At 35.1% G+C, this 26043-nt stretch overlaps 1 protein-coding gene across 1 annotated transcript in view; it reads right to left on the bottom strand.

Annotated features, from left to right (window-relative positions):
- Positions 1-26043, bottom strand: part of LOC113063946 (potassium/sodium hyperpolarization-activated cyclic nucleotide-gated channel 1-like) — a 79664-nt gene that overhangs the window by 8980 nt on the left and 44641 nt on the right. Inside the window, 5 exon segments of the mRNA XM_026234417.1 lie at positions 1367-1531; positions 4643-4883; positions 6448-6594; positions 16694-16762; positions 16764-16913. Of these exon segments, the coding sequence (XP_026090202.1) occupies positions 1367-1531; positions 4643-4883; positions 6448-6594; positions 16694-16762; positions 16764-16913 (772 nt within the window).

Here is a 26043-nt window from a genome sequence, read left to right as displayed (position 1 = left end):
GAAGAGTGGTGTGAGTGATAATGAATTTAAATGTAAAACTATTTAAAGAATGTATAAAATGACTTTTTAAAGCACAGTACAAAAAGAATGCTAATTTTAGGAAATGTTCTTATGGAAAAGAACATTCAGTAAAGTAGTAAATGTGAAAAATGAGGTGGGTGTATAAGGTGTTACTGATTTTCTTAAATATAAATGTGATATTTCAGATTTTTAATGTTGTAATTTAATGGATTTTGAAGTGATTCATGCAAATTTTGCACAAATAAAAAACAAAACAAACAAACAAACAAAAAACATTAAATGCTGTTTTGGAACTATATGTTTTAAAATAATGCAAATAAATTCTAAACACTTTAGATTAAGGCTAAATTTATTAACATTAGTTAATACATTGGGTAAAATGAACCTTTTTTGCATTTATCAATTAATTAATGTGAATTAAAAAAAATTAATTACATTTATATGACTTCATACGCTGTAAAAAATATGTTTTTGAAGTAAAATAAATGAAATATTGTTTATTTGAGTATGTTTCAGAGTGTGTTTCTTTTGAATTAATTGTGAAATTTACAAACAGTATCTGAGTGGAAACCGTTTCTACACTAAATGTTAAAAATTTATAAATTAACATTAACAGAGATTAACAAATGCTGTAAAAGTACTGCCCAATCTATTAACTAGTGTGTAAAAATGGATACTTATTTTAAAATTATACATAAGTGTTACCATAAATTGAATTCAATTGAATTGATAAGCCTGTTATAATTATTTCTTTGTTTTAAGAAAAAAAACAAATAAAGTAAATAAATATAATCAAGTAAGCATATAAAAACGAGCAGGGACTATACTAACATGTGAAGAACTGGTAATAATTTTGGCCTTGCCCTTTAGTGCACCAGCTCAAACCCCCTCTATGGGGCGCATTGCTGCTGCTAGGGGTCAAGGGAGGACGGGGTGGTGCTCATACCCAGGTGTGCGAGGTGGGGGAGTGGAACGGAGGCTCATGCAGGTGAGGGTTTGCCTCCGTCCACCCTCCATGCGTCTATTTGGGGATGACATTGAACCAAAACCAGCAGGGCGACCGGCCCGGGGCAGGACGGCTACATGCACTGTCGCTTACCAACAGACCAATTACTTAAGCCTAGCATTTACAGTTAGTTCTAACGATTTTTAATGGCTAGAATCCATTCGAGACATTTGGAGAAAGAAAAAAAAGGGAGAAAATAAGGTAGCATATAGACACATCATGCAACACAATGGTAGATGATTGAGGTGCGATGGAAGACAGGACAAACCCGCAATAAACACACACAAGGTTCAGGCATTAGACAAGAAGAGAAGGCGAGGGTTGGGATTCTGGTCTTACCGATGCGGTCCAAGCGGTCGATAGCTACAGTTTCGAATGCACGGCGCATCATGGGATATTCCTCCAAGACTTCATTGAAATGGTCCACGGACAGCGAGAAAAGTCGGCAGTAGGTGTCAGCGCGGACGCTAGCTGTACGACGACCTTTCGTCAACAGGCAGATCTCTGTGGGAAACAGATGAATTAAACATATCACACGTTTTAGATAAGGTCACTCGTTGGACAAGAAGGCCGGCTGAGCATCTTCAAGGCTAGCTAGATTAGCAGAAGAGCAACCTTGAGTAGAAGAAAAGATAAAAAGCATATAAACGCAGCACGAGACGTACTATATCTGGTTTAACATGTGGCAGGCGGAGCTTTTTATACATATCAGACATTATGTGAATAAACAAAAGAAGAGCATTCTTAATTAAATGGTTATGCAAAACTTTTCATTTGTATAGGTCTTGTGGTGAATGACTTTAGCATTTGCCTGAGTGTTGATGTCCTGATGATAATAAATTAAGACTGTTTCTTTTTGATTGGGGTTACTGCTGACAGTTTAACGACATCTATATCATGGCTTTCCAAAAGCAAAAAGCTAAAATAATAATAATTTATATTTATACATGTATTTATTATTAAATATGTCGTTCTCATAAAAACAACAAAAAATATTATTTAACAGAAAAAATAACAACATCAATTTATTATTATTATCTGTTGTTTTTCTTTCTTTTTTGTATTATAGTATTTATAAAAATAATAATAATAATGCTAATGCTAATAAAACAAAGACAATTAAACGTAAAAAAAAAAGTACAAATATTTTGAAACACATTTTTACTTATTTTTACCTAAAACTGCACCCCATCAGTGGCTGAGAAATAAGTGATTCATTGATTATAGTGTCTCACAAAGAGATTTGTAATGAACCTTGTTGTTGAGTCGTCACTGACAGTTTAATCTAAAGTCCTTAGTGCTTAGAGAACATCTTGTGCAGATGGCCCTTTCATGGATCTTTCACCTTGAGAAGTGCATGGGTTTACTCTATGTAATGTCTGTAAATACAACTGATTTTTTATATATATATTTGCCGTAAATGCAGTACTGTACATCCTGTGCTTTAAAATGACAGATTTGTAGCCTTATTTACAGAGTCTAGAGATGATACTCTTGACATTTTGTCCTGGACGGGAAAAATGCTGTGGAAAAAGTCTTGTGTAGCCCGCGGGACATGCTAACAACACTCTCCAGCTGGGAGTGGGAACAAGGTGTTGGGAGTATTTTAATGGAAAAGTGCCATCTCTCTTGCGTCATGAGGTGCAGTATCAAGTTGAGAACGCTTGCTGTTCTATTTCTAATTGGTTCGTTAGGCTGAAATGTCACTACAATGTATAATTTCACAGGCTAATAACGTCAACAGAAATGTCAAAAGAGTCTGAAAGCAACACCATGATGAAACGTCATGAAATTTCAGATTCCTGTATTAATTGTCTTATTTTGCACTTCTGTGGCCAGAGTGGATGAGTGTATAAACGAGTTAGCGCCTAAGCTAGCAAATATGTGAAGGTGTGTCTCTCTCACCCTGACAAAAGAGCATCCAATCCAATCTCTTGGGCCTCTGCAAATGGAAATGACACTTGACCTCATAGCCTTGAAGGCCCGTCGGTTTAGCACGTATGCCAGCTGTTAGCTTACAGACAGGGTTTACCTGATTCATCGTCATCAACACTTCACCTTAACTAGCCCTCACCTCACGGCACACTGCCACAGGTTCAGTTTACTTACATGGATGCTTTGAACCACTGCATGTTTTTATTATCATTATTTATAATAATAATAATAATAATAATTGTATTATTATTATTATTAAAATTAAACATGGCATGTGTTTTAAAATGCAAAAATCTGTGAAAGGTTTTTTGGATTACTGACCCAAATACCTGCTTTTCTAATTTCACCTGGCCAGTTTTAATTTTAATGATCAATTAATATCATCGTCATTATTGTCATCATTATAATAATAATGTTTTTTTTTTTTTAATTATCGTTAATAAACTATAACAACAACAATAAGTGTATTCATTTCATTACAAAAATATAATATAAAAGTATTTTTTTATAATAATAATAACAATGATAATAATCATAACAACAACCTAATAATGGTTATCATCATCATTTTCTTTTTCGTTATTATTATTATTTATTATTGTTAAAATTAATATTAAATTTTTTTATGAATGCTTTTGCTGCATTTATTATTCTTTTTATTAAAACTGAACCACTGAATATTGTGTTAAAGTGCAAGAATCGAAGATTTTAGATTTATAGACCCTGTTACTTGCTTTTCTAATTAATCATCATCATACATATTGTATTAGTTTTAATTATTTCAATTATTATTAATAATAAATTTGTATTATTATAATTTATCATAATATTCTTATTAATTGTTATAATTATTAAAATATCAATAATAAATACCACTTATATATAATTTTCCCCCCTGCATTTTCAGTAAATAATTTGTAAAGAATGCATTTTTATTTCTATTTATTCACTGATACAAATGTGTGTCAATGTTTAAATAAAAAGTGCTATTCGAAGAATCAATGAATCAATGATTAATAAACCTGTAAACCAACTGATAACCACTGATAAACCAATAAATAAATAAATACCATTTGTTTCTGACTTTTCAGTGTCAACTTTGGTATTGGTCACTGAAAAGCCTATGCCAGTCAAAAAAGTGGGTCAAGGACAACGCGTGAGTTTCTATCAGAAGGCAGTGAGGAGGAAGAGATTTTCTGACACTGCCAGCAGCTTCGACACACGTTCGGCCCCGTGTACAAACACACACACATGCTAGCAGCGTTACCGCTACGGGCCAAAATACCAGTAGCAGATGGTTTTCCACTGGAGCAGGTGGCTGGCACTTGCACTTTATTCAGTTTTTGTTCCCACACTCGTGCAGCTTAGGTAACACTGAAGAACATGTGACATCAAGGTCATTCATGACATCATTTCTGAATTATAAAAACACTGTCTGGCTGTTCTCAGAATTAAAAGCTTGTGATTTATACTGTATATGGCATGTCAGTGTATGATGTACATAATTTCATTGCATTGGTGAGAGTTAGGGTTAGTATTTTTATTGGATTTTTTTCCGGTTTTGTTTGCGTTAAACCATGAATGTGTAAACAATGTCCTTGTGTCCATGCGTGCTGTTTGTTCAGTAGACTGTAAATTGGTTAAAACTTTGTGCCGTCTGTTTGTGAGTTTGGAACTGACCTCCAAAGTAGGATCCGTCGGTGAGTTTCAGCTCTTTGCTGAATTTGGTAATGACGCTGGCCACTCCGTGCTGTATGAAGTACATCTTTTTTCCCACGGTCCCCTCGCGAATGATGTAATCGTTAGGCTGGAAGACCTCGAACTTTAGCTTACTCAGCATTCCTGTCACAAAGTTAGGGTCTGCGTTTGCAAACAGCGGCATAGTGGCCACCAGCTTACGACAGTTAAAGTTCACAATTTCCTGTGGGACAAAACAAAGAAGCACAATCAACAGACTCGAAACAGTAAAGAAAAATTAAAAAATGCATTTGAATTATTATTATTTTTTTTAATTTCTTTTACAGTATTACAGTATTTTTGATTGTTACTTTAGATTTTGTTTTGTGCTTGTTTAGAAAAACCTAAAAATGTGCAATATACACACAGCCTTTATTTATTTATTGAAATGTTTTTGATTTGTGAAAACTTTTGATATGTTTGCATATCTATAACTGAAATCATGTAAAAGTGTTTTGTTTTGTTTTTTATCACAATATTGCTTAATTTTTTTATACACAATTTCCTGTCTGACAAAACAGGAAGAAAACACACTAAACACACATTGAACGGAGAAAAATAATAATAATAATAATGTTTTATGTAATGTGAAGATGTAATATTAACAAAACATTTTATTCATATGTTTGCTTGGTTATTTATCTGAATGTTTTTTTCAATATTACAATAACACAAACAAGTAATGTGTTAAAAATATAAATAAATGTTTTTTTTTTATATTATGTGTTTTAAGGAAAACAACCTAAAAAGTTCTGATATAAATAAAAAAATGGGATGTATTCATTTATTTAATTTATTTATTTAAAATGTTTTTGCCTTCTGACAACATTTGGTATGCATCTCTTATGCATCGTTCTTTGTCTGAAATTACATCTTTTTCTTAAATCTCAGCAAAAACACAGAAATATATTGTGAATATTTAATATATTATTTATTATGGCTGGACAATACTGTATGACCTCTCTCTCTCTCTCTCTCTCTCTCTCTCTCTATATATATACAATTTATGTATTTTTGCTTAGCACTCCTAAGCAAAAATAGTGATCACAAGCATCTATAGACTCTCTTCCCACTGCATTGCAGTAAACGTTGTGGCACCCATACAGTCGGTTGCAAGCACATTTCAGCCATTAACTGTCGCCTAATGCACATAATATTCAGTCTTCCTTGTCTTCATACTGCCGGGGTGAAGGATGTGTTTGTTTAGTGTGGCTTGGGTATGAAGGATAAATTGCACTGTGCTTTAAATCGTGACGTATTCAGAAAAGTGTCAGGAAGGTTCTGACAGCAACCACACAGGAGAAATAATGAGTTTGATAGCCACGTCCTACCCTTTACCTCCACTAGGGACACAAACTGGAGACTTTATCTATTTAAAGCTGGTTTGTCACAAGACAGTGCATGTAAAAATAGCAGCCCTGACCAACTGAGAGAAAGAGAGATGGAGGAGGGAGGGAGGGAGGGAGGGAGGGAGGAGCTGCTGGGAGTTAAAGGTGTTTGAGGATGAAGTCGTCAGTGTTCTTTTTTACTTTGCTGTGTCATAATAAACACTCACTCTGTCTGCTCAATCACGATGCCATGGGTGCTGCATTCTGGGTAATTTTGATGTAATCCCAATACATATATACTGTCTACTGTATGCACATTTTCTGTGTAGTATGTGTAGAATATTTGGATGACCTATATTTATATGTAATATAATAGTATAGTATAATCCTAGATCAGAACTACTATGAGATATTTCTCACCTCTTTGAGCGGGTCGTTGAGCTCGTTCAGGATGCTGTCCTCGTCGAAGATCTTTCCCTGGTAGCGATGTTCATAGTAATCGTGGATTTTCTGCCGCATGTCAGCCGGCAGCTTGTGGAAGGACATGTACTGCTCCACTTGCTTGTACTGTGAGAGAGAAGGAGAGAAAGAGTTTTCAGTAAAAAAAAAGCTGGAGCCAAACAAGTAAGCGAGACTTGGAAGTTAACTCCCGGTTGTTTCTCCCAGATTGTAATTTGATTAAATGTTCAAAAGTTGGGGTCAATCATTTTCTTTCTGAAAGAAAGAAAGGAATGAATGCTTTTTTCAGTGTTAAATTGATAAAAAATGATAATAAATATATATATATTTAAAAAAAACATTAAAAAAATCTTACCAACTCCAAACATTTTGACTGCAGTGTAAGTTTGACTAAATGTAAATAAGAGTAGTTTGTGAGGTTGAAATGTCAGAGGTTTACATTTGTATTTCATGTCTTCAGATTTGCAATCAAAAGTCAGAGATTTAAAAAATTACATTTCAGACTAAATTATCTTGGCTATTATTGTCTCAGTTGCTTCTATTTTTGTGTCCCCCAAGGAATTGTTCCTTAAATGAAAAAAAACTCAGAACATTTACCTAAGCTATGAAATAGCAATGAAACACCCTTCTGTGTAGGTGTTTAATGAAATTATATTTTTTTTAAATTCATGTATGAATTAGTGATGAGCAATTCAGATGAATCCTGTGTAAACACATCTACACACACACACAAACACACACACACACACATGCACAGAGAGAGAGAGAGAGAGAGAGAGAGAGAGAGAGAGAAATGTGCTGGGTCATTGTCTGTGGGCAGGTGGTGCATGCGGATGAACACTTCCTGTCTGCCAACTCATCTGATGACATCAGAGCAGGAATGTCTAATGCAACACCTGCTCCATTACCTATCTCTGGTTACGATTCAATTCAATTATGTATGCATTCTAAGCAGGCTGCCCATTCCATAATGTCACATGAAATTATACCAAGATATTCTATAGTTGTCCCAGAACAATCTATTTTATACTTTTGCATGGATTGACTTGCATATCTATATCAACTCTTCTGTTCATGATAGATGATGTTATGAACATGAACTCTGTGTGGGTTGTTTATTATTCTCAACTGTCTATTCTCTATCAGTCTCTTCTCTATTTACCTTTTAGAGCCATTAAAGAAACTGTTCCACAAATTCAAACAGGCTGCATTATGATTTTACTTGCTTTAATAAGATCATATTTTGACATACACAGTACAGTGACAGTACAGTGCAGACAGTACAGTGCAGAAAACACATGCTTTATTCTCTATTTGTAAAAAGTTGCAATGAGAATATGCAACGACCGTAAAACTGTAACATTCTGAAATATTATTCATTTACAATCAGTAAAGATCTTTACTTTTACTTTTTACATTAATTTTTTTTTTATGTATTCAATACTTTTTTATCAATTTAATGCATCAATGCTAAAGTGTTAAATTATTATTATTAAAAATTCAATGAATAAAAATAAAACAAATAAATCTTAAAACTTTTTTTTTTTTTACTATTTTAAACGGTTATTTTTATTCTCAGTTTGGGTAAAAATATCTCCTTAATCAAACAGCCAAAAGTTGACATGAAAAAAAAAAGTGATACAGTTCATGTATCACACTGGAAATGGAAGAACAGGTTGAATGCATTGCATTGTGGGACAAATTAACAGTGTATGATCTGGCAAATGTAGTATTCCTTTCACAAATTTAAAATGCAAGTAAAGCACCATTTTAGCCAATCATATCAATTCATTTCCTTAGAAATCGAAACAGTACAGTGACAAACACAACATTTTCGTTCTTAAGTTAGTGACTGTAAGTACTGTAAACATGTAGGATGCAACACTTTTAAATCTTTATTTCCGTAAACAGATTGTCTTACATGGAAAGCGATTTGTGTTTTATGTGATGGCAGTGTGTGGGAAATGCAGCGGCACAGAAACAGCATTCTGATGTTGGACTGCGTGGTCTTTTATCAGTGCGAGTGAAATGGCTTTAAATGACAATTCAAGCACCAAGCAATTAGACTAATGTTCCAAAACCTCCCAGTCTCTCTCTGCTGCATCTGTGACAGGGAGACGGCTACACCCACGGCTACTTAGAGTCCAGACATTAAGCCTTTCTCCTCGTCTCTTAGACAGAGGCCTTGAGAATTTAAGAGCTGATGTCTTCAGGCTGTGGGATGTTAAGATGGTACCAGCTGCTTTAGCTTGAGCATGCTAATCAGGCCTACTATAGATTATGCCTTATTAACCAAACCTCCAGGCTGTTTGGCTGGACTAGTTAACGCTGTGCCATTATTTGCATAATTCAGGCAATGGAATTGAATGCTAAAACAATGAAGAAGAAAAAAAGGTGCAGGCGCAATTAATTCCTAGTGAATTCCCCACATTATGTTTCTAATCTGGATGAGTCAAAGCAAGTGCTGAATATTTATAATATGAGTAAGAGTGGCCTATGGTCGGTGCAAGTACTATCAGCTTCTTGTAGAGATACAGTGAGTCACTAGGCATCAGGGCAAAAGCAAACACTGATATGGGCTTCCTTACTGAGACACTGACACTGTTTATCCTGGCATACATATACATGTACTGTAGTGTGCATAGGAAATCCTCCATAGTGTACTTTTAGATAGTTCAGAAGCTTATACAGCCCAGTATAAAGACTCTAACAACTGAAAAATACTCCAAGACCTATAAGCAGTGACAGAAACTTTTCCGTTAAGGGAAAATGCAGTTATACTTCAAATATAAAACCAAAACTGCCAGTAGGTGGCAACAAGCCACTGCTTTAATGAGTGAGCCATTGAATCATTTGTTCATTCATTCAAAAGTCTTTTACTAAAAAAGCAAGTAATTTGCTGTGTTCAAAACGCCTACTTCCCTGCATACAGATATGTGAAAAACAGGATGTATGTAAACAGTATGTAAGGATAAAGTATGAAATAGTAATGATCGTTAAAGCAGGACAAATGAGCATCCGGCTCAAGGTTGCGCCTGTACTGTAAAAAAAACTTTCCAACCTAAATCCGGACAGATGGCCACCCTACTTTTACACAAACGCATATGAAAAAACACGATCTGGAGATCAAAAACTCCAGAAACTCCAGAACCTCATCCATTTTAATCAGATTCTGCTTACACACACACACACACACACACATATATTCAGGAAGCAGAATCGGGATCAGCCGGTTTGGTTTAACGGATTGTCACAGCCTGGTGACGACAGCACCTGTGAATAAACATCGTCTTGCACACTGCAGGCCAGTGAAGCTGCAGTAAAAAGGAGGGGGATGACGAAAATGAGGGCGAAAACAGAAAACAATGCAACTTCTTGTTCTACATTGATTACAGCGCGTCTGTCGGGGCATGATAAGGCCTGTTTGCGTTTGCAGTGCATTGATTTACGCTGAACTCACAAAGAGGGAAACTTTTTGGTTAGTGCAGAGGCTTTCAAAAGAGTACTCTTGAGGTGGTGAGACGCCACAGAGGAGTCCAGCTGTTTTGGGCATGTGGCTTAAAGCACAATATCATTGGTACTGCCTGAGCAGATAAACTCTCTCCATCCTGATGGGATTTCTTAAAGCTTGCTCACACGGACTTCATGATTCCCACTGAGGTAATGCTAGAATGTTTCAGGCGTCTGTGTGAATGACAGCTGGCGTCCTCTCAGTGTCTGCCGCATGTTTATATATCCGCTTCAAAAGGACCATCGACAGGATTTCTGAGTCTGAAATTTGTTGCACAGTCCTTTTTTCTTTTTCTTTCATCCTGCATTCCTTTCTTTCATTTCCCCTTAATTTCTTTGCCTTCGCTTTGATTTCCATTCCCTTCACTACTATACTGTGCCCTTCTTTTCTTTTCTTTCCATTTTTGTCCTCCTTTCCTGCCCTTTTCATTTCCAATATTTTTCCAATATCTTCCTCTCTTCCTGTTCCATATTTTTCTTTTTCCCATACTTTTCTTTGTTTCCCGACCAGGTTTTTTGTTACCTGACTTTTCCAAAACCTTTCATTACTCTTTCCATTCCTTTCTTTATTTTCCTCCTTCACTATTTTCTTCCTTTCCTTTCCCTTCCCTTCCCTTTCATTTCCTTTCCTTTCCTTTTCTTTTCTTTCCATTCCTTTCCTTTCCAGCATTCCTTCCTTCTCCCCCCGTTTTGCCCCTTTTCTTACCATTTCTTGTCCTTTTCATTTAAAAATGTCCTCTTCCAGTCTTCCTTCCTTCCTTCATTCAATTTCATTTCCTTTTTGTTAATACAGGCATGTTCAGATTTTTCCTCTCCACTTTATTGTCCAAAAGCACATTAAGCTGATCCATGTTGGGGTTTATTATCAGCGTGGGAACAGTAATGCTTTGTCAAGATTAGGTTTGTTTATCACGATTCCCTCTCTCTTCTTGCAGAAGCAGTCATCACATTAAATGTGTGCTGGGCTCTGACAGGGTTATATTAGATGTCAGAAACAATCCGCCTAACCTGTCTGCATCTCTCCTGCGTCTCAGGTGCTTGAGGCTGCCCCTCAAAGTGAAGGGACAATACACCCACCAGAAAGGTGCTTTGTTCCACCAAATTGGTTGGGGAGGACTGTGATGCGGTCACGTGAGTCGGGTCATAATACAGATCTCCTAATTTTCTACAAGGGAAGATAAGAATAGGCAAGATGATTTGATTTTATTGTTCTGTCCCTGTATTTCTGGATCCTGCTGAAGTAACAAAATCTGCTGCATACTTTATGATTTTGACACAATTTCCGATAAATAGTAGCACAGCAATTGCATTCAGTGTTTATAAATAATAACTTTCTTGTTTCAACATAGAATACATAATTATAAAATACAATAAAATATTTGTTGCATATCACATTGCATTATAATCCATGTTAAGGGGTATAAATGTAAAATGTGTATTGTTATGCAATATAAATATCATTATGTAGCATTCCCCTCACGTCATGATCAAACAAAACAACCTTTCCTTTCCTGCCCAGCTATTCCTTTTTTTTCTAAGAAAAACACTGCCAACATTAATGCTGTGAATTATCATCTAGTCAACATCAGTCAGACATGACCAAAGTCCTACGGTACATATCAATACAAACTAACATAAAAGTCTGTTGATGTCGCAGTCTGCTTTGAATTGCAAGCTCTTATCAGGGACGCTGAAGAATGTGACAAACAGCAATCATAAGGAAGGACAGAAAAACAGCTGTGCATCTGGCTTTAAATGTCTTGTAGCTTCCAACAAACAATCCACCTGTTTAACCTTTGCATTCAGTCACACAACAACATTTGTAAAGCATTACAAATCAGGACTGCTGATTTAACAAAGGAGTCAAGCTCTTTATGCCATTTTGAAGAAGATCCCCGCCTCGCGCTCCTGCTGTGGAATGCTCTGTAAATGCCAGGAAAAATGGCTGGGTTTATTCCTAAACTGATATCAGAAATGACATCAGGTGAATAAGGTGAACGTTGAAAATGCTCTCCTGCCGATCTTCTTTGATCATGCACTTTGAAAGAACTCACTCTTCCTCTCGCATGCAGCTCCCTGCTCAGCACACAACCACGTGTGGTGGCTCCGATCTCATCCATGTGCTGGCCTGATCTGCTGATCATAAGAGATCTGCTACTGCAAAGCTACAGATGAGTGGACTGATGAGAGATAAGGCCGCTGGAGCGTGGTTATCTTCCATTAGTCGGCTTTCTTATGCATGTCTTTGCAAATGGAACAGCAATGAGTCAGACACCGCAAGAGCTGACTCAGAATATTCTTCATCAGATCTCTTATAAAACCACTTCTTACAGCATTTATTATTGTTGTTGTTGTCTTTATTATTATTGTTCTTGATCTTGTTATATCATACTGGCCAAACTCTAAGACCTTTCCTTTCTGGAAATTATAATATTACATTCTATGATCATTATTAGTATTATAATATATATATATATATATATATATATATATATATATATATATATATATATATATATATATATATATATATATATATATATATATATATATATATATATATATATATATATATATATATATATATATATATATATATATATATATGGGAATTACATGTACCACAACAAAACAACACAATATTATTATTATTATTATTACTTTAACAACAACAAAACAACACATCAATTGCAATAATTATTATTTTTCATTAATGCATGAATTATTTTAATAATAATAATAATAATAATAATAATAATGTTATTATTAAAATTACAATTTGTAGAAAGACATGCAATTCTGAGTTACAGTTTGGCCAAAAATAAATAAATAAAATAAATAAACAAATATAGAAAGATTGTGAGAGCTGTGAATTAATATTTCATTAAACTTGAAATAGTATTGACTAAAGAACTCAATATAACTCTCATAGAACTCTTTTGCTCAGTTTTATCTTATAGGCAATACACAGCATGGCAGTTCACTAGATTTTGGAAAATTCTGCATGCCAGTTACAGCAGCCAGGTGGTTGTTAGTACTGTTTTGGTGAAGAAGAATTCAAGGTGCTCAACTGGTATCAACGTCATTTATTTATTTTTTATTTATTATTAATTCGTTTTGATATTATTAGGTGTAGTGCTATAATTAGAGTGCTTGAACAGTTTGCTCTGTACCATGGTAGTTAAGCTAGTTAAACAGCCTTGTTGGGACACCAGCACACTGGCATCCAAAATAAGACATACTGTATGCTGGTGTCCAGTGATGCTGTTCTTCTCCGCAGTATGGGGCAGTAACATCGGCTTTGTCATTTGACCTCTGCTGTTTACATATAGTGACCACTGTTCAATATGAATGCCATTTGCAGATCTCTGGGCAGGGGAGCCGTATCTAATATCCATTTGCAATGGATTTTTATTGGCATTATGTTGGGATGAAACGACAGTGATGACATTGCAATCCTGAATGGAAGAGGAACAGGAAGTGTATCACACAGCCCGTTTGCGTCGAACGCTTCACTGCCACCGCAAGGTCAAAAAAAAATCATATTTAAATGGAAGATAAGAGTCCGTGCTGGGACAGGTGGAGAAATGTAAATTAATAGAAGCCTATTGTCTGTTTTAGACTGCTGTATTATTGTGAAGGTGACAGCGGCTATGTGTGTAACTCCGAAAGACTGTGCATGGCGGCCATGACAGGGAAACTGATGGTACGCATGAGCTATGTATGTGTGCAGCATCCTGTTTTTCAGAGTAAAGGAATCTCATTAGCTTGGAAACCCCACACTTTGTTCAGCTAAAGGGTTTCAGCTAAATGGCTTTGCCAATCAAGATGATGTAAAGGCGGGCTGTAATGAGAAAATGTAACTTTATGAATGCGAGTAAACTCTTAGACGGTATTTTAAAACCCGTAACAGCGTGATGAATGAGTTACAGTGAAAACGAGCCTGTGGTGGTCTCAGGATATTGATTGGATCATATGTCGGAATGTGTATAAGCTACAGCTTAGAGACTCTTGATGGAGAAATGCAAACATTTTTTTCTAAAAGTTTATTTTTGTCGACAAACAGAAATTGTATAATCATACGTTTCATAACTCAGTCAGTGTCTCTTTTAAGTATCAACTTTGTCTCTGGTGTAAAATTTCTTAGGAGAAATAGAACTGGAGAGACAAAAGAGACATTATTTGATATACAGTAGAAGTTGAACTACCATTCAAATGATCAAAATGCCACTACCATTATCTGATAAAAAAATAATGCAATATTATTATTACAATTTAAAAGAACTGTTTCCTATTTTAAAATATTTTTGATGCAGAATGCAGAATTTTCCGCATCATTACTCCAGTTTTCAGTGTCACAAGATCCTTCCAAAGTCATTCTAATATACTGATTTGCTCTTTATGGTGTGTTAATGCTTAATGTGTTAGTATTTATTTGATATATATATATATATATATATATATATATATATATATATATATATATATCATTTTTTTTTTTTTGTAACAATGTAAAAATATTAAATTATTTTTGATAATGCGTCCATTCTAAATAAAGGTATTTCTTTTAAAAATAATTATAAAAATATACTGACCCAACATATACTGACTTTAGAATGGTATGTATATGGACAGTATAGATAGCACAGATCTTGGTCTTGGAAGAATGTAATGAGGAATGTTTGAGTTTATTTTGATTACAGGTTTTATTTTATCAAATCTGAGCTTAGCTTGAGATCTTTTCAAGATACTGGGAATTATTTTATTTTTTTTAAATTCTATCTTGTGATTTCATAATTAATTTGATCAAGTCTCAGCACAGTTTGAGACATCGTTAAGATCTCTTCAAAACCTCTAGAATCAAGACTCATAGCTATAGACTGAGAAACCTAAGAAAAAAGTCTCAATTTGCTCTCTATGTTAAAAAAGGTCCCATGTGGGATATTACTTTGTCAAAAAAAAAAAAAAAAAAAGTACTTTTAGGCAACATCATCTCACTGGGTCAGTACTAGTATGCATCTTTTAATGGTAGCTATATGTACTTTATAAGGATACTGCCCCTGTGACAAGCTTACTAAATGGTACAATCTGACAGTGTTGTATGTGTTTTCTTTTTCATTTAGTGTGTGCCAACTCCCTGGAGCACAATCCCATTCTCTCCATTTCAATCTTGTCCTTCCACTCATCCACTGTAATGGCATTAAACAGAGAACCTGATGGCTCATGTTGGCATGACGTTGTGTGTGTGTGTGTTGTGACGTTAACCCGGCTCATTGAGGTCGGGTTTGCCACCCAAACAAAGCCCAGATGACATAAGCCCCCTTCTCTCATGGGACAAAGCAGCTCGTGCACATGCTTTGGCCTGTAGAGAGTGTTTATGTCAATCACTTGGGATAAATCCTCTTTGAAAGCACAGGGATATAATGATCCAGTAATGGTACAACAAGCCCTCAAAGACAAGACGCTAGAATGAGGGATAATCTGCCTATCCCTCTCTCATGGTTTCTCGGGGAGGAAGTTGCATGCTGTTTAGAGGAAGTGAAATCGATACACAGTGGCATCTCTGAGTAGATGACTTAAGCATCACAATCCTCAATTGAGCTTAGTAATGAACTATACAGCTGAGGTCAGAGAACTGCAGGAATGTGTCAAGCAGCGGTTCAGAAACAGGTGCAGGTCTGTGTCTGTGCTGCTATTGCTATATGCTGTTTACAAGCAAGACTGACAAAGAAACAAGCACTGTGAGAAAACCAGGAGCAGAATGTGTGGGAGAAACGAGAAGACAAGTTCAGTTGGTTGCTAATGAAATTATGCAAAACTTTATTTATAAAATAATATTACTTGAATAAAAATGATTAAATAATAATAACAACAATTTTATAGTAAACGCAATACTTTTTAAAGTGTTTTAATAATTTATTGCAATAATTGAAACATAATAAAAGAATAATAATTAAACAAATAAAACAAAATAATTTAGAAAATTCCATCATTTTAATAATAATAATAATAATTATACTTAAACACAATATTTTTGGATAAAGAATATTAATTAATAATAATAGTAATTTTATTTGATAATTTAATAATGATACTAATAATACGAATAGGACTTACACAACTTAATCATAATATTTTTGAATAATAATGAATATTTATAACTAATAAATAGGAATCAATTTCCTTGATTAGTCAACAACAATACTACTACTACTACTAATAATAATAATAATAACAATAACAATATTATTACAAAAGAAGGCATTTTCATAATTATGAAAATAATGGTATTCATAATAATTTTCTATAAACAAGACAATTAAATATTAACAGTTATTAATATTTTTGGTTACAAAAAAAAAAAAATATATATATATATATATATATATATATATATATATATATATACAGTTTTAATGATACAAAATTGCTCATTTTGGTCATACCGCTCATCCAAATGTAGATGTACAGTGCAACCCATGTTGCTAGAATTTCTTTGACGTGAGATGAATATTGATGTCATTCTTGAATGATTGATGAGCAATGAGCTCATAATGTGATATGTGATGATGACACAGATTACTACGCTATTGAGATGTTGTAACATCACATGCACGTCCGGTGAAGGCATGGTGGTGTGAATATCAAAATGACAAACAAACCGCTAGGTGAATGAAACCAAGGAGGCTGCGCTTACCTTCTCCTGGTACTGTCGCCGAGACGAGTCCAGAGACTGGATGAGGGCTGTGGCGTGACCCACGAACATGGGCGTAACAGGTGGCGCCCACAATCATACTGAGCATGGTGATCCAAAGGTCCGACATGCTGACGGGCGCTCTGGCTCCGTACCCGATACACAACATGTGACTCATGGCCTTAAATAGTGCGTAAGAGTACTGCTTTCCCCAGGAGTCGTTCTAAGAGAGCGAAAGAGACGGAGATGAGATGATGACACAAAAAGAGGACAGTCAGCAATAGAATAGCAGGTGGAGTGAATTTAACACATGTACGCTTGCAGGCAAAAACTATCAGTGAGTCTCCGGAGCGTCCTGCCAACTTAACCTTCACGCATGGCAAACTATCTCTCTCCATGCATCTTTCCTTCCTCCCTTCACTCTCTGAATTTTTTTTTATTGCATTTACTGTTCCCTTTTATATGTCGTAATCAAACCATCCACCTATATATCTTTATTACAGGATTTTTAAAAACTTTTTTATTTGAAACGTTTTTGATTTGTATTTATTTATTCTTTTGTCAAATGGAATGTTCCAATTGATTTTGCCTTACAACTGGGAGTAAGCAACAAACAAATAATATTATGTGAATGAAAATATTTTACAAATATATTTTAGAGATGTATATATTTTTATTTATTATGAATTTTATTGTGATTATTACATTTTCTCTCTCTCACCCTAATTGATATTTATAAATTAGTATATATTTGATATAATAATTATTAAATGGGAATGTTTTATTTATGGGGGGAAATATATACTGTAAGCCTATTAGTAAATAGTATTTATTAATAGTAAAACAATATATAATAACAATATTTAGCTCTTTTTATACACTGTCTGATAAGAGTTTACATATGGATTTGTTTTTTTCAGACACACACACACACATATGCACTCACAGACACTATAGAGAAAGTACCCCATCTCTACACCATTTGCAGCTGGGTATTAAAACAAGTGATGGGTTTGGTGTCTGCTAATCAACTTGGATTACTTCCATTAGCTGTTGTCAGTTGATATACGGCTCTGTGGAGCCCTCGTGCTGGACGAGAGAAGAAAAGGAAGGACACTTTCAGTCCTCTCACAGGCTATTAGCGCAGCTGATTTAAATGGAGAACTGTGCGAATAGAAAGAGTCAAACTGCACTGCAGATGTACAGCAGCGTGTCTGATCCTGCTCACAATCAATACAGCAGCACATGAAAACAAGGCTGAAACCTGAAGCACGTATCATTTCATATCATATCATGTATCATATATCATATATCATATATCATATCATATTTCATGTTGTCTTAAAATATTAAGTGTATAACAGTATTAAAAATTATATTGTATTAGAGAATTAGTTAATTCTTCATTGAAAGCCACTTGTAAGACTTGAAATATAATTACTACTATTACTAATACTATTTTATTTTTATAAAAACAAGCTATTTCTTATTCCATTTGTTTGTAAGATCCCTGTTGAATCAGCACTGGATATTTTTGGGAGGTCGTACCAAATGTAGCAGTGCTCTGTTTAGGTCAGATGAATTTGCTTCTCTAACTTATTTTATACCCAGAAGCTATTTTCAGTTTCCTCTGTCACTCTTCAATGTCAGCATTACTCACAGACATTAGTTAACCGGGAACACGAACTAAAACAAGACCCATATGAATTTCCGGATGGCCTCGGCTCGTCGTGTTTATGTGAAGCTCACTGGAGGGATGTAACAGTTCTGTGTTCATGGATGGAGTCTGGAATGGAATTGCTGACTATTTGAATCTCTTACTGCTCTTTTTGAAGAAGAAAAAGTGCTGAGGAAGCCAACAAATGCTTGTTGAAGCCGCTCTTAAACCTGTGAGCGCTGCCTGCCGACCTACAGGGCTCTCAAACGCTAGACGGGACACTAACATCACACAAGTTCTGCTGAGTGTGTGCGCCTGTCAGAATAACTTCAGGAAAATGCTCCTGATGTGCTCGCTTTCTCTCTCTACAGCTGTATTAACTCCAGTACTGAGTCACCTATTACTGCCAAATTTAATCTCTGTGCTGATTGCTGATTTCTTTCAAAGTCTGATGGAAAAATTAAGGCATAATTGCACACAGAGGATTGTGGGACATCATATTAGATATTCCATTCTGTGCTGAAATGACATCGGGAACGTTGTTGTCATTTCACATCATACTACGTTTGTTGAGAAAGAATAAATGTCAGTGGTTCCCAGGACGAGTCTGTGACTAAAGTATTTTCTGTTGTGTTACTATGTTGTTGTTTGAGTTGGTAGCTAGGGTGTTGTTATAGCCTTGCTAGGTGATTCTGTTTGGTGGCTACAAAATTTCTAGGGTCTTCTAAGTGGTTGTTTGGGTGTTGCTAGGTGGCTGACTGTTTTCTGATGGTAGATATAAAATAATCGTGGGCGTGTCCATATATACTTGCTATTTTAACGAAGGAAAAACTGTCCGTGCTCATGGGCGCATTTTTGGAATTGGTTGTCCCTATTCTTTTAATGAGTAATGGGCGTAACATTCAATAAACCAATCAGAGTGTCATCTCCCATTCCCTTTAACTGTGAGATGCGCTCGTGCCATGGCGGATCGCTATTTACATGGCGGATTTTGTTTGGCGGAAAAGCTGAACACTTTTCAAGCAAAGAAACCGATCTGCTTGTGCGTGAAGTTAAAAGCGCGTGAGCAGATCATGTACGGGAAAAGCAAGGAATATCGTCAGTTAATATATATGTGTCTGTATTGGCACAATTGTTCAATTAATTAGCCAATTTCATTCATCATTAATAAATAGGTAGCCTTATTTTAATATTATTTATGTAGCTAATCCAACATAAACACTTCTTTGTCTGGAAAATTCATACACCTGTTCAACAATGGCAATCAAAGTGCCGTCCCAAATCTGTGAAGTTCTTGCGACCATACATGCAACCGCTCTCCTCACCCTGGTGTGACTCTCTCAGATGTGACCAGACATGCAGTGATTGAAATTCAATTCAATTCAGCCATTGCAGCTTATCACACGCTACGTTTACAAGCCCAGTATGTCAGAAAAGGGTAATAAGGGACTCGAATAAACCACCTCCCCCTGAAGAGGCGTTTGCGTCTGAACATGCAGTATGTCATTTTCTTAAACTTCTGAATGTTCATTTATACAAGGAAAGTGCAGATCGGAGACAGAACTGAGAGGTTTTGATTGGTCGCTGAACCCTATCATAACATTTTATTTTAACAGCATATGTGCTTCTAAAACAATGATGTTGAAAAAAAAACACAGTAATTAAGTGGAGAAAGTAATAATAATAATAATAATAATAATAATAAATAATAAAATTCAGGGGCACATGCTATTAAAAATTAATTGAATAATTACTCTTTATTGTAGTACTGGTTGTGCTAAAAATCTGTTTTATGCTGAGAAAACCTGCAATTATAATGATGTAAAATTGAAAAATGTATACAATTTTACTGCAAATGAAAATATTAACTGCAACAAATATTGCATCCCCCCACCCCCACAAAATAAAATCTTTCGGCACCCACTTTATATTAAGTGGCCTTAACTACTATGTACTTACATTTTAATTAATAATTTAGTACAATGTACTTATTGTGTACATACACGTTTTTACATTGTACTTATATTTAAAAAAACAACAAGTAATTTCATCTGTATTTAATTTCTGTAATTACATTTATAATTACACTGTTGACCCATACTTTACACCTTAACCCACTCTTAAACTTACCCCATACCTCCAACCCTCTCCCTAACTTACCCCTATCCCACCTCAATAGCAGCAAAAGTGTTTTACAATACAATATGAACACAATAAGTACATTGTACTTATTTTTTATGTAAGTGCATAGTAGTTAAGGCCACTTAATAAAAAATTGGGACCAATCTTTCAAAATAGTTTTTTTTTATGTTTTATTTTCATTTTTTATAAAAGGTATCTCCAGTCAGAGCAGTGCTTATGCTTTTAAATAAAACAGATTTAAGATTTATTAAAATATTTCTTTTGTAGAGGACCACAGTTTATGAAAAATTTGACGCTTGCATGTTCTCTCAGAAAAAAAAGGTACCTTAAAGGTACATATTAGTACCTGAAATGTACATAAAAGGTACAAAAGTACATTATATATTTTGAAAAGGTACTGTCCCAGTGACAGCTTTTGTACTTTTTTTTTCTGAGAGTGAACGATGGATGTTTTCTGTGCTCATTGTCAGCTATCAGCTCTTGTTCTTTTTATCTTCTGGATTCTCGATTCTCTTTCTCTATCCATCTCCTCCTACCTTTGTGAATGTGTTTTTTCTTCTTCTCTCACCCCCCTGTATTTCTCCTGATGGATGTCAGCTGAGCTATCTAAAGAGATGTGTGAGTGATGTGTGAGATAACGAATGGCCAAGCAATCGTCTCAACAGGCCTCTTGAGAATTTAAAGCAATCTTTTACCATCTCCCAAACAGATCCCTGTTTATCCCTTACATCTGGTAATTAATTACTACAACAAGGAGACTTCATTAAATAAAAGTGTGGGCTATTGATTTGCCAACATCTCAGGAGGAGACACAGCAAAACTGATAGAAATGTATAGCTTTTCAAAATAAACCTGTAAATCAAAAACAGGTTTGCCGTTTGAAATTCTGTATTTTCGGTCAAAGCATTTTTTGCTGGTTTTTACAAGTTGACTAAACTATTGATAGAGCTCGATTTCAACTTAACGAAAATCAATTTAAATACATTTACAAACCAATCACAGTTTCTGTTGTTGTAATCCAGTCAGGGAGTCGCTAAACTCTATAAAGGGTTTAATTATCATGAAAAGAAAAGAAAGATGTTCTGAACATCTGGCCCTGCATGTTCTGGTCTGCTTTTGTGCCTTGTGCCAAAAAGACAAAGCCACTTTTTCCCTTTTATTTAGGATTATTTACTTTTCATAAACCTGAGAGGATTAATGATCCCTTATCCTTCTAATTTGGCTTTCTGCAATGTTATCTACTCTCATAATCTCTCACAAAATGACTTCTCATTATGATAGTCTCTTCATAATTGCCTTGGGAAATGTCGTCTTTTGTTCATAATGGAATACCAGCATATTGCTTACAGTATGGAGATACTGTGCAGTACACACTGATAACAGCCAATAATTATTTTTTAAGCACTATTTGAAACAATGAAGTAGTATGCAATGATAAAGGATGTACAGTAGTGTGCTACTGGAAATAAATGCAGGTTTGTTGCATTTCCAGTTTTGTATAATAACCCCTCTGCAGTAAAAAATAAATAAATAATAATAATTGTTAATTGAAATAACTTTATTATTATTTATAATTTATTTTAATTGAAGTTTAAAATAACTAAAACTGAAATAAAAATAATAAAAATTGCTAAAATATATAGGCTACTAATAAAAAGTACCTCAATCATACTAAAATACCGCTGGCATACTGAGCACAGTATTCATACTGTTAAAATAATAAGTAGTATGCTATCAAAAGTAGCTTTGTGTTTATCTTAGAAAAGTAACCTCTTTATTCCAAAAGGACGTTGGGCCTTTTACATGCATTTAGGACAAAATGTGACTGAGAATAAAAGAGGATACCATCGGAGCTTACAGTGTACATTATGCTATGCATTGTGGGTGAGAAGTTTAAGCAGGAAGATAATGAGTCAGGTAGTAGTGCTTCTTATTATAAATAAGCTGGAAATCACCTTTTGTTCTAATGGGCTTTTCTCCTCTGATGAGCTACTGTGCAATAAAAATTTAAATGAGGCTCAGTCTTTTCCCAAATCACACATACACACACACACACGCACATACACACACGCACGCACAAAGGCCACACGCATCCATATTTCAGCTTCTCTCCGTCTTATCGCTCTAACTAGCCACAAGTTTCAAAACGTTTTCCTGAAAACAGAGGTCGTGTAGAGAGTACAGTAATGATATTGTTTTAATTCAGCATTACAGCAAGATCAAGAGCCATATGCGGTAGATAAAGAGGGCTTAATGAAGTTGTGGGCTGCAGGACATTACTGGATTTAATGCATATTATAGGGTCTTGCTCTCTTTAGATGGTCAGATGAGTTTCTTTCTGTGTACCTGTGCATACAGAATAGTTTTTACGTATATATATATGAGTGGTTTTTTCAGAATCTTTTTATCTATGTTCATGTTTCTCTGTGGCTGTAAGCATTAGTGACTGTCCACTTTTATATAGCCTTTGTTCCAGTAACATTTTTTCCATTTATTTTCTCTGTAATAATATCAATATAATCAATATTTCTCTGCTCCAACAGGAATCAGATCACGACAGCATTTCGTTGACATGAAAAAACCTAACAAAAAGACAAAAGGGTATTTTGAGATTTAAGATTGTGTGAAGGTCTAAGCTAGACATTGCAATGAGACAATGTGAAGGAAAAACTCATTCTGAGACAACAGGACATTGTGTGGACATTATGATTTATGTTGACTCTTTCTGTATGTTACTTTGCTTCACCAGTAAGTGACTGATGTTTTATCTGAATGAGTCACCTAACTCATTCAGTACACTGATTCATTCAGGACCAACACAAGGGACTATCAAGTTACTCAGTTATTTCATTCAAAAACACTAATTCATTCACAACCATTACAAGTAATTGTCTTATAATGAGAGATTCAATAAGTAATTTACTTAACAGATTCTTTCAAATGACTAATGAGCCAAAACCAATGATTTAAACTGCGATCACAATTTAAATTGTTTGGTTTTGAATTTTCCCTTGCAAAATCTTGTCATTTTAATAGTAATCCGTGTGTGTGGGGAATTTCATGGGAGGGAGAAAGATTTTCCCCATGCAGATTTCGCAAACGGGTTCAAACTGATTTGTTGCTTTGACCAATAGAAAACTGTTTGATTGAAATGACTTAGTTATTCAGACTATTTGTTTACAATGCGGATTGATTTATTCAGTGTTGGGAGGGGTAATTTGCCATGCTTGGGAGTTGGCAGCTTGTTACTGAGCTGCTATTATCGTTTCCATGGTAACAAGAACTTCTCTGATTGGTTGATGGTCTCTTATAAGGATTGTGGGTGGTTTTTAAAAAAAAAATTATTATTATAATTGCTTGGAGCTCATAGTAGGTATGTCTTGGAAGTTATATGCATTATTGCGAAATTAATTCCTCTATGGAGAACCCAACTGGTGCCACTCTATTTCAGTCTGTGGGAGCTTTTACAGATTGTGTATTCATGTCTGATGATTACAGTGAAACACCAGTGGCCTGCTACTTAAACCTAAAAACCTGTCCCACTGACCAGCTTTTAGATTGATCGCTCACACCCAATCTGTATTATGTCACTTTTTTTTCTGCATTTATGTTTTTGTGTTTTTGCCTTTATTTGGAAAGGATGGTATATAGACAGGAAGTTAAGTGGGAGAGGTGGAGGGGATTGGTCGATGAGCCGGGCTCATACTCGGGACACAAGAAGTGCAAAGGCGCCATATGTCAGCATGCCAACACGTCACCTTTAACACCAAAACGAACCATCCAATCCACAGACACAGAGAGCACTCATGAGTTTGCTGTTATAGGTTATTTATAGCAGAGGCAATAGTCATGATTTTGTAGAACCGTAACATAAAAATATGTCCTTACAGTTTAGACTGGCATTTGGAGTAATGGTTTAAACGAGAGAAATACAGTCGCGGTCAATGAAACTGAAGATTAAAAATACAAAACAAGAGCTGATTGAAATTGTGCTCGGAGAGGCCAGCGGGCTTTTAATGTCACTACTACACCTATCTTTTGTCTAAACATGAGGAGAGTGCTGTCTAAAGGTGTGTAGAAACTGTTTTTCCTCCCTCTCTCTCATCCTCTCACACACACAACCCACACAAGCCTGGTTACTATCCAGCTATTCAAGAGTGAGCCAATCGGGTGACAGCAGCCAGTGTGTGCTGGGAGAGTGGTATAGGATCACATGCAGACCATCTCTGCATGTAAAACTACACACACACACACACACACACACACACAAACACACACATTACTCCACACATTACCTCATAATACAGCCAAAAAAAAAGACATACATACATACATACATACATACATACATATATATATATAATTGTTGTCTTTGTAATCTTTTTCATATATATAATACAATGTTATTTAATAATATAAAATATAATACAAGATAATATAACACTCCTTTTATAATATAATGTGTTTTTAAATATGATCCCTTATGCATTTAGATTAGAGAGTTTAAATATAAAAGTATTATGTCTAAAAGGGAAGTTCTTTGTGATTTGATTTGATATTGAGTTGTATGCAAATCAGCATATAAATGATTGTCAGTATGAATGTTCCTCGAGACCAAGAAGCGTTTAGGATTTTTTGGAGGTGCTTTACTGTCCTGATGTAGATATAACTTGATAGGACTCTTATGATCTGGACAAAAACTTTCAATGTGAAAAGTATAATTTCTTCAAGGCTGGCTGTCATCAAATTTAACTGCCATTTCAACTGGATTTTCCAAGCACTCCGATCACCTCCTTTGCCTTTTCCTTCTGCGTGCATGAGCTATAATTAAATGATTTACTACAGGCATCCATTAGGATGATGTAGATTATTTTATGTACAGAAGATCAAATGAAGCATCTCATTAATGTTTGGTGGCAATAATGCATACAATGATGCAAAATTCATGATCGAGTCACATGTACAGAGGAACATTGCATGCAACACATCATTCAATTACAAACTCATTTATTATTTATTATGTGGAATATAATTATAGTTATTGACGTTCCCTCTTTGCAGTGTGTTTTTGCAGAAGGCTCGTGTTAGAAACATGATTTGAATGATGTGAATGTACTTTTTCATGAGCAATCAGTAATTTAAAGCTGCAGTTGTAACTTTGTAAAAAGTATTTGTTAAACCTGTCATATGTCTGACAGTAGAATATGAGACAGATAATCTGCCAGTTTTTTGACATTTGCAGAAATGCATCGCTCCCGGTAAGAAACAACCATCAGAGCTGCGGTTCCCGTAACTTTTGTTTGTGTTCAAAATGTAGAAAAATGTATATAATAAGCGAGTACACCATGAATCCATTTTCCAAACTGTGTTTTTAGCTTGTCCTGAATCACTAGGGTGCACCTATAATAAGTGGTTTATATTCGGACTATTTTAGATTGCTTCGGGGGTACCCGGGCGGAGTAACCCAGTACTTGTGATTCTTCATAGACATAAACAGAGAGAAGTAGTTCCGGCTACGATGTTCTTCCGCAAGACGCAAGCAGTTCTGTTATTA

The sequence above is a fragment of the Carassius auratus genome, chromosome 46 (assembly GCF_003368295.1).
Source record: "Carassius auratus strain Wakin chromosome 46, ASM336829v1, whole genome shotgun sequence".
Lineage (NCBI taxonomy): Eukaryota > Metazoa > Chordata > Actinopteri > Cypriniformes > Cyprinidae > Carassius > Carassius auratus.
This window is presented reverse-complemented; position numbering and strand designations above follow the sequence as displayed.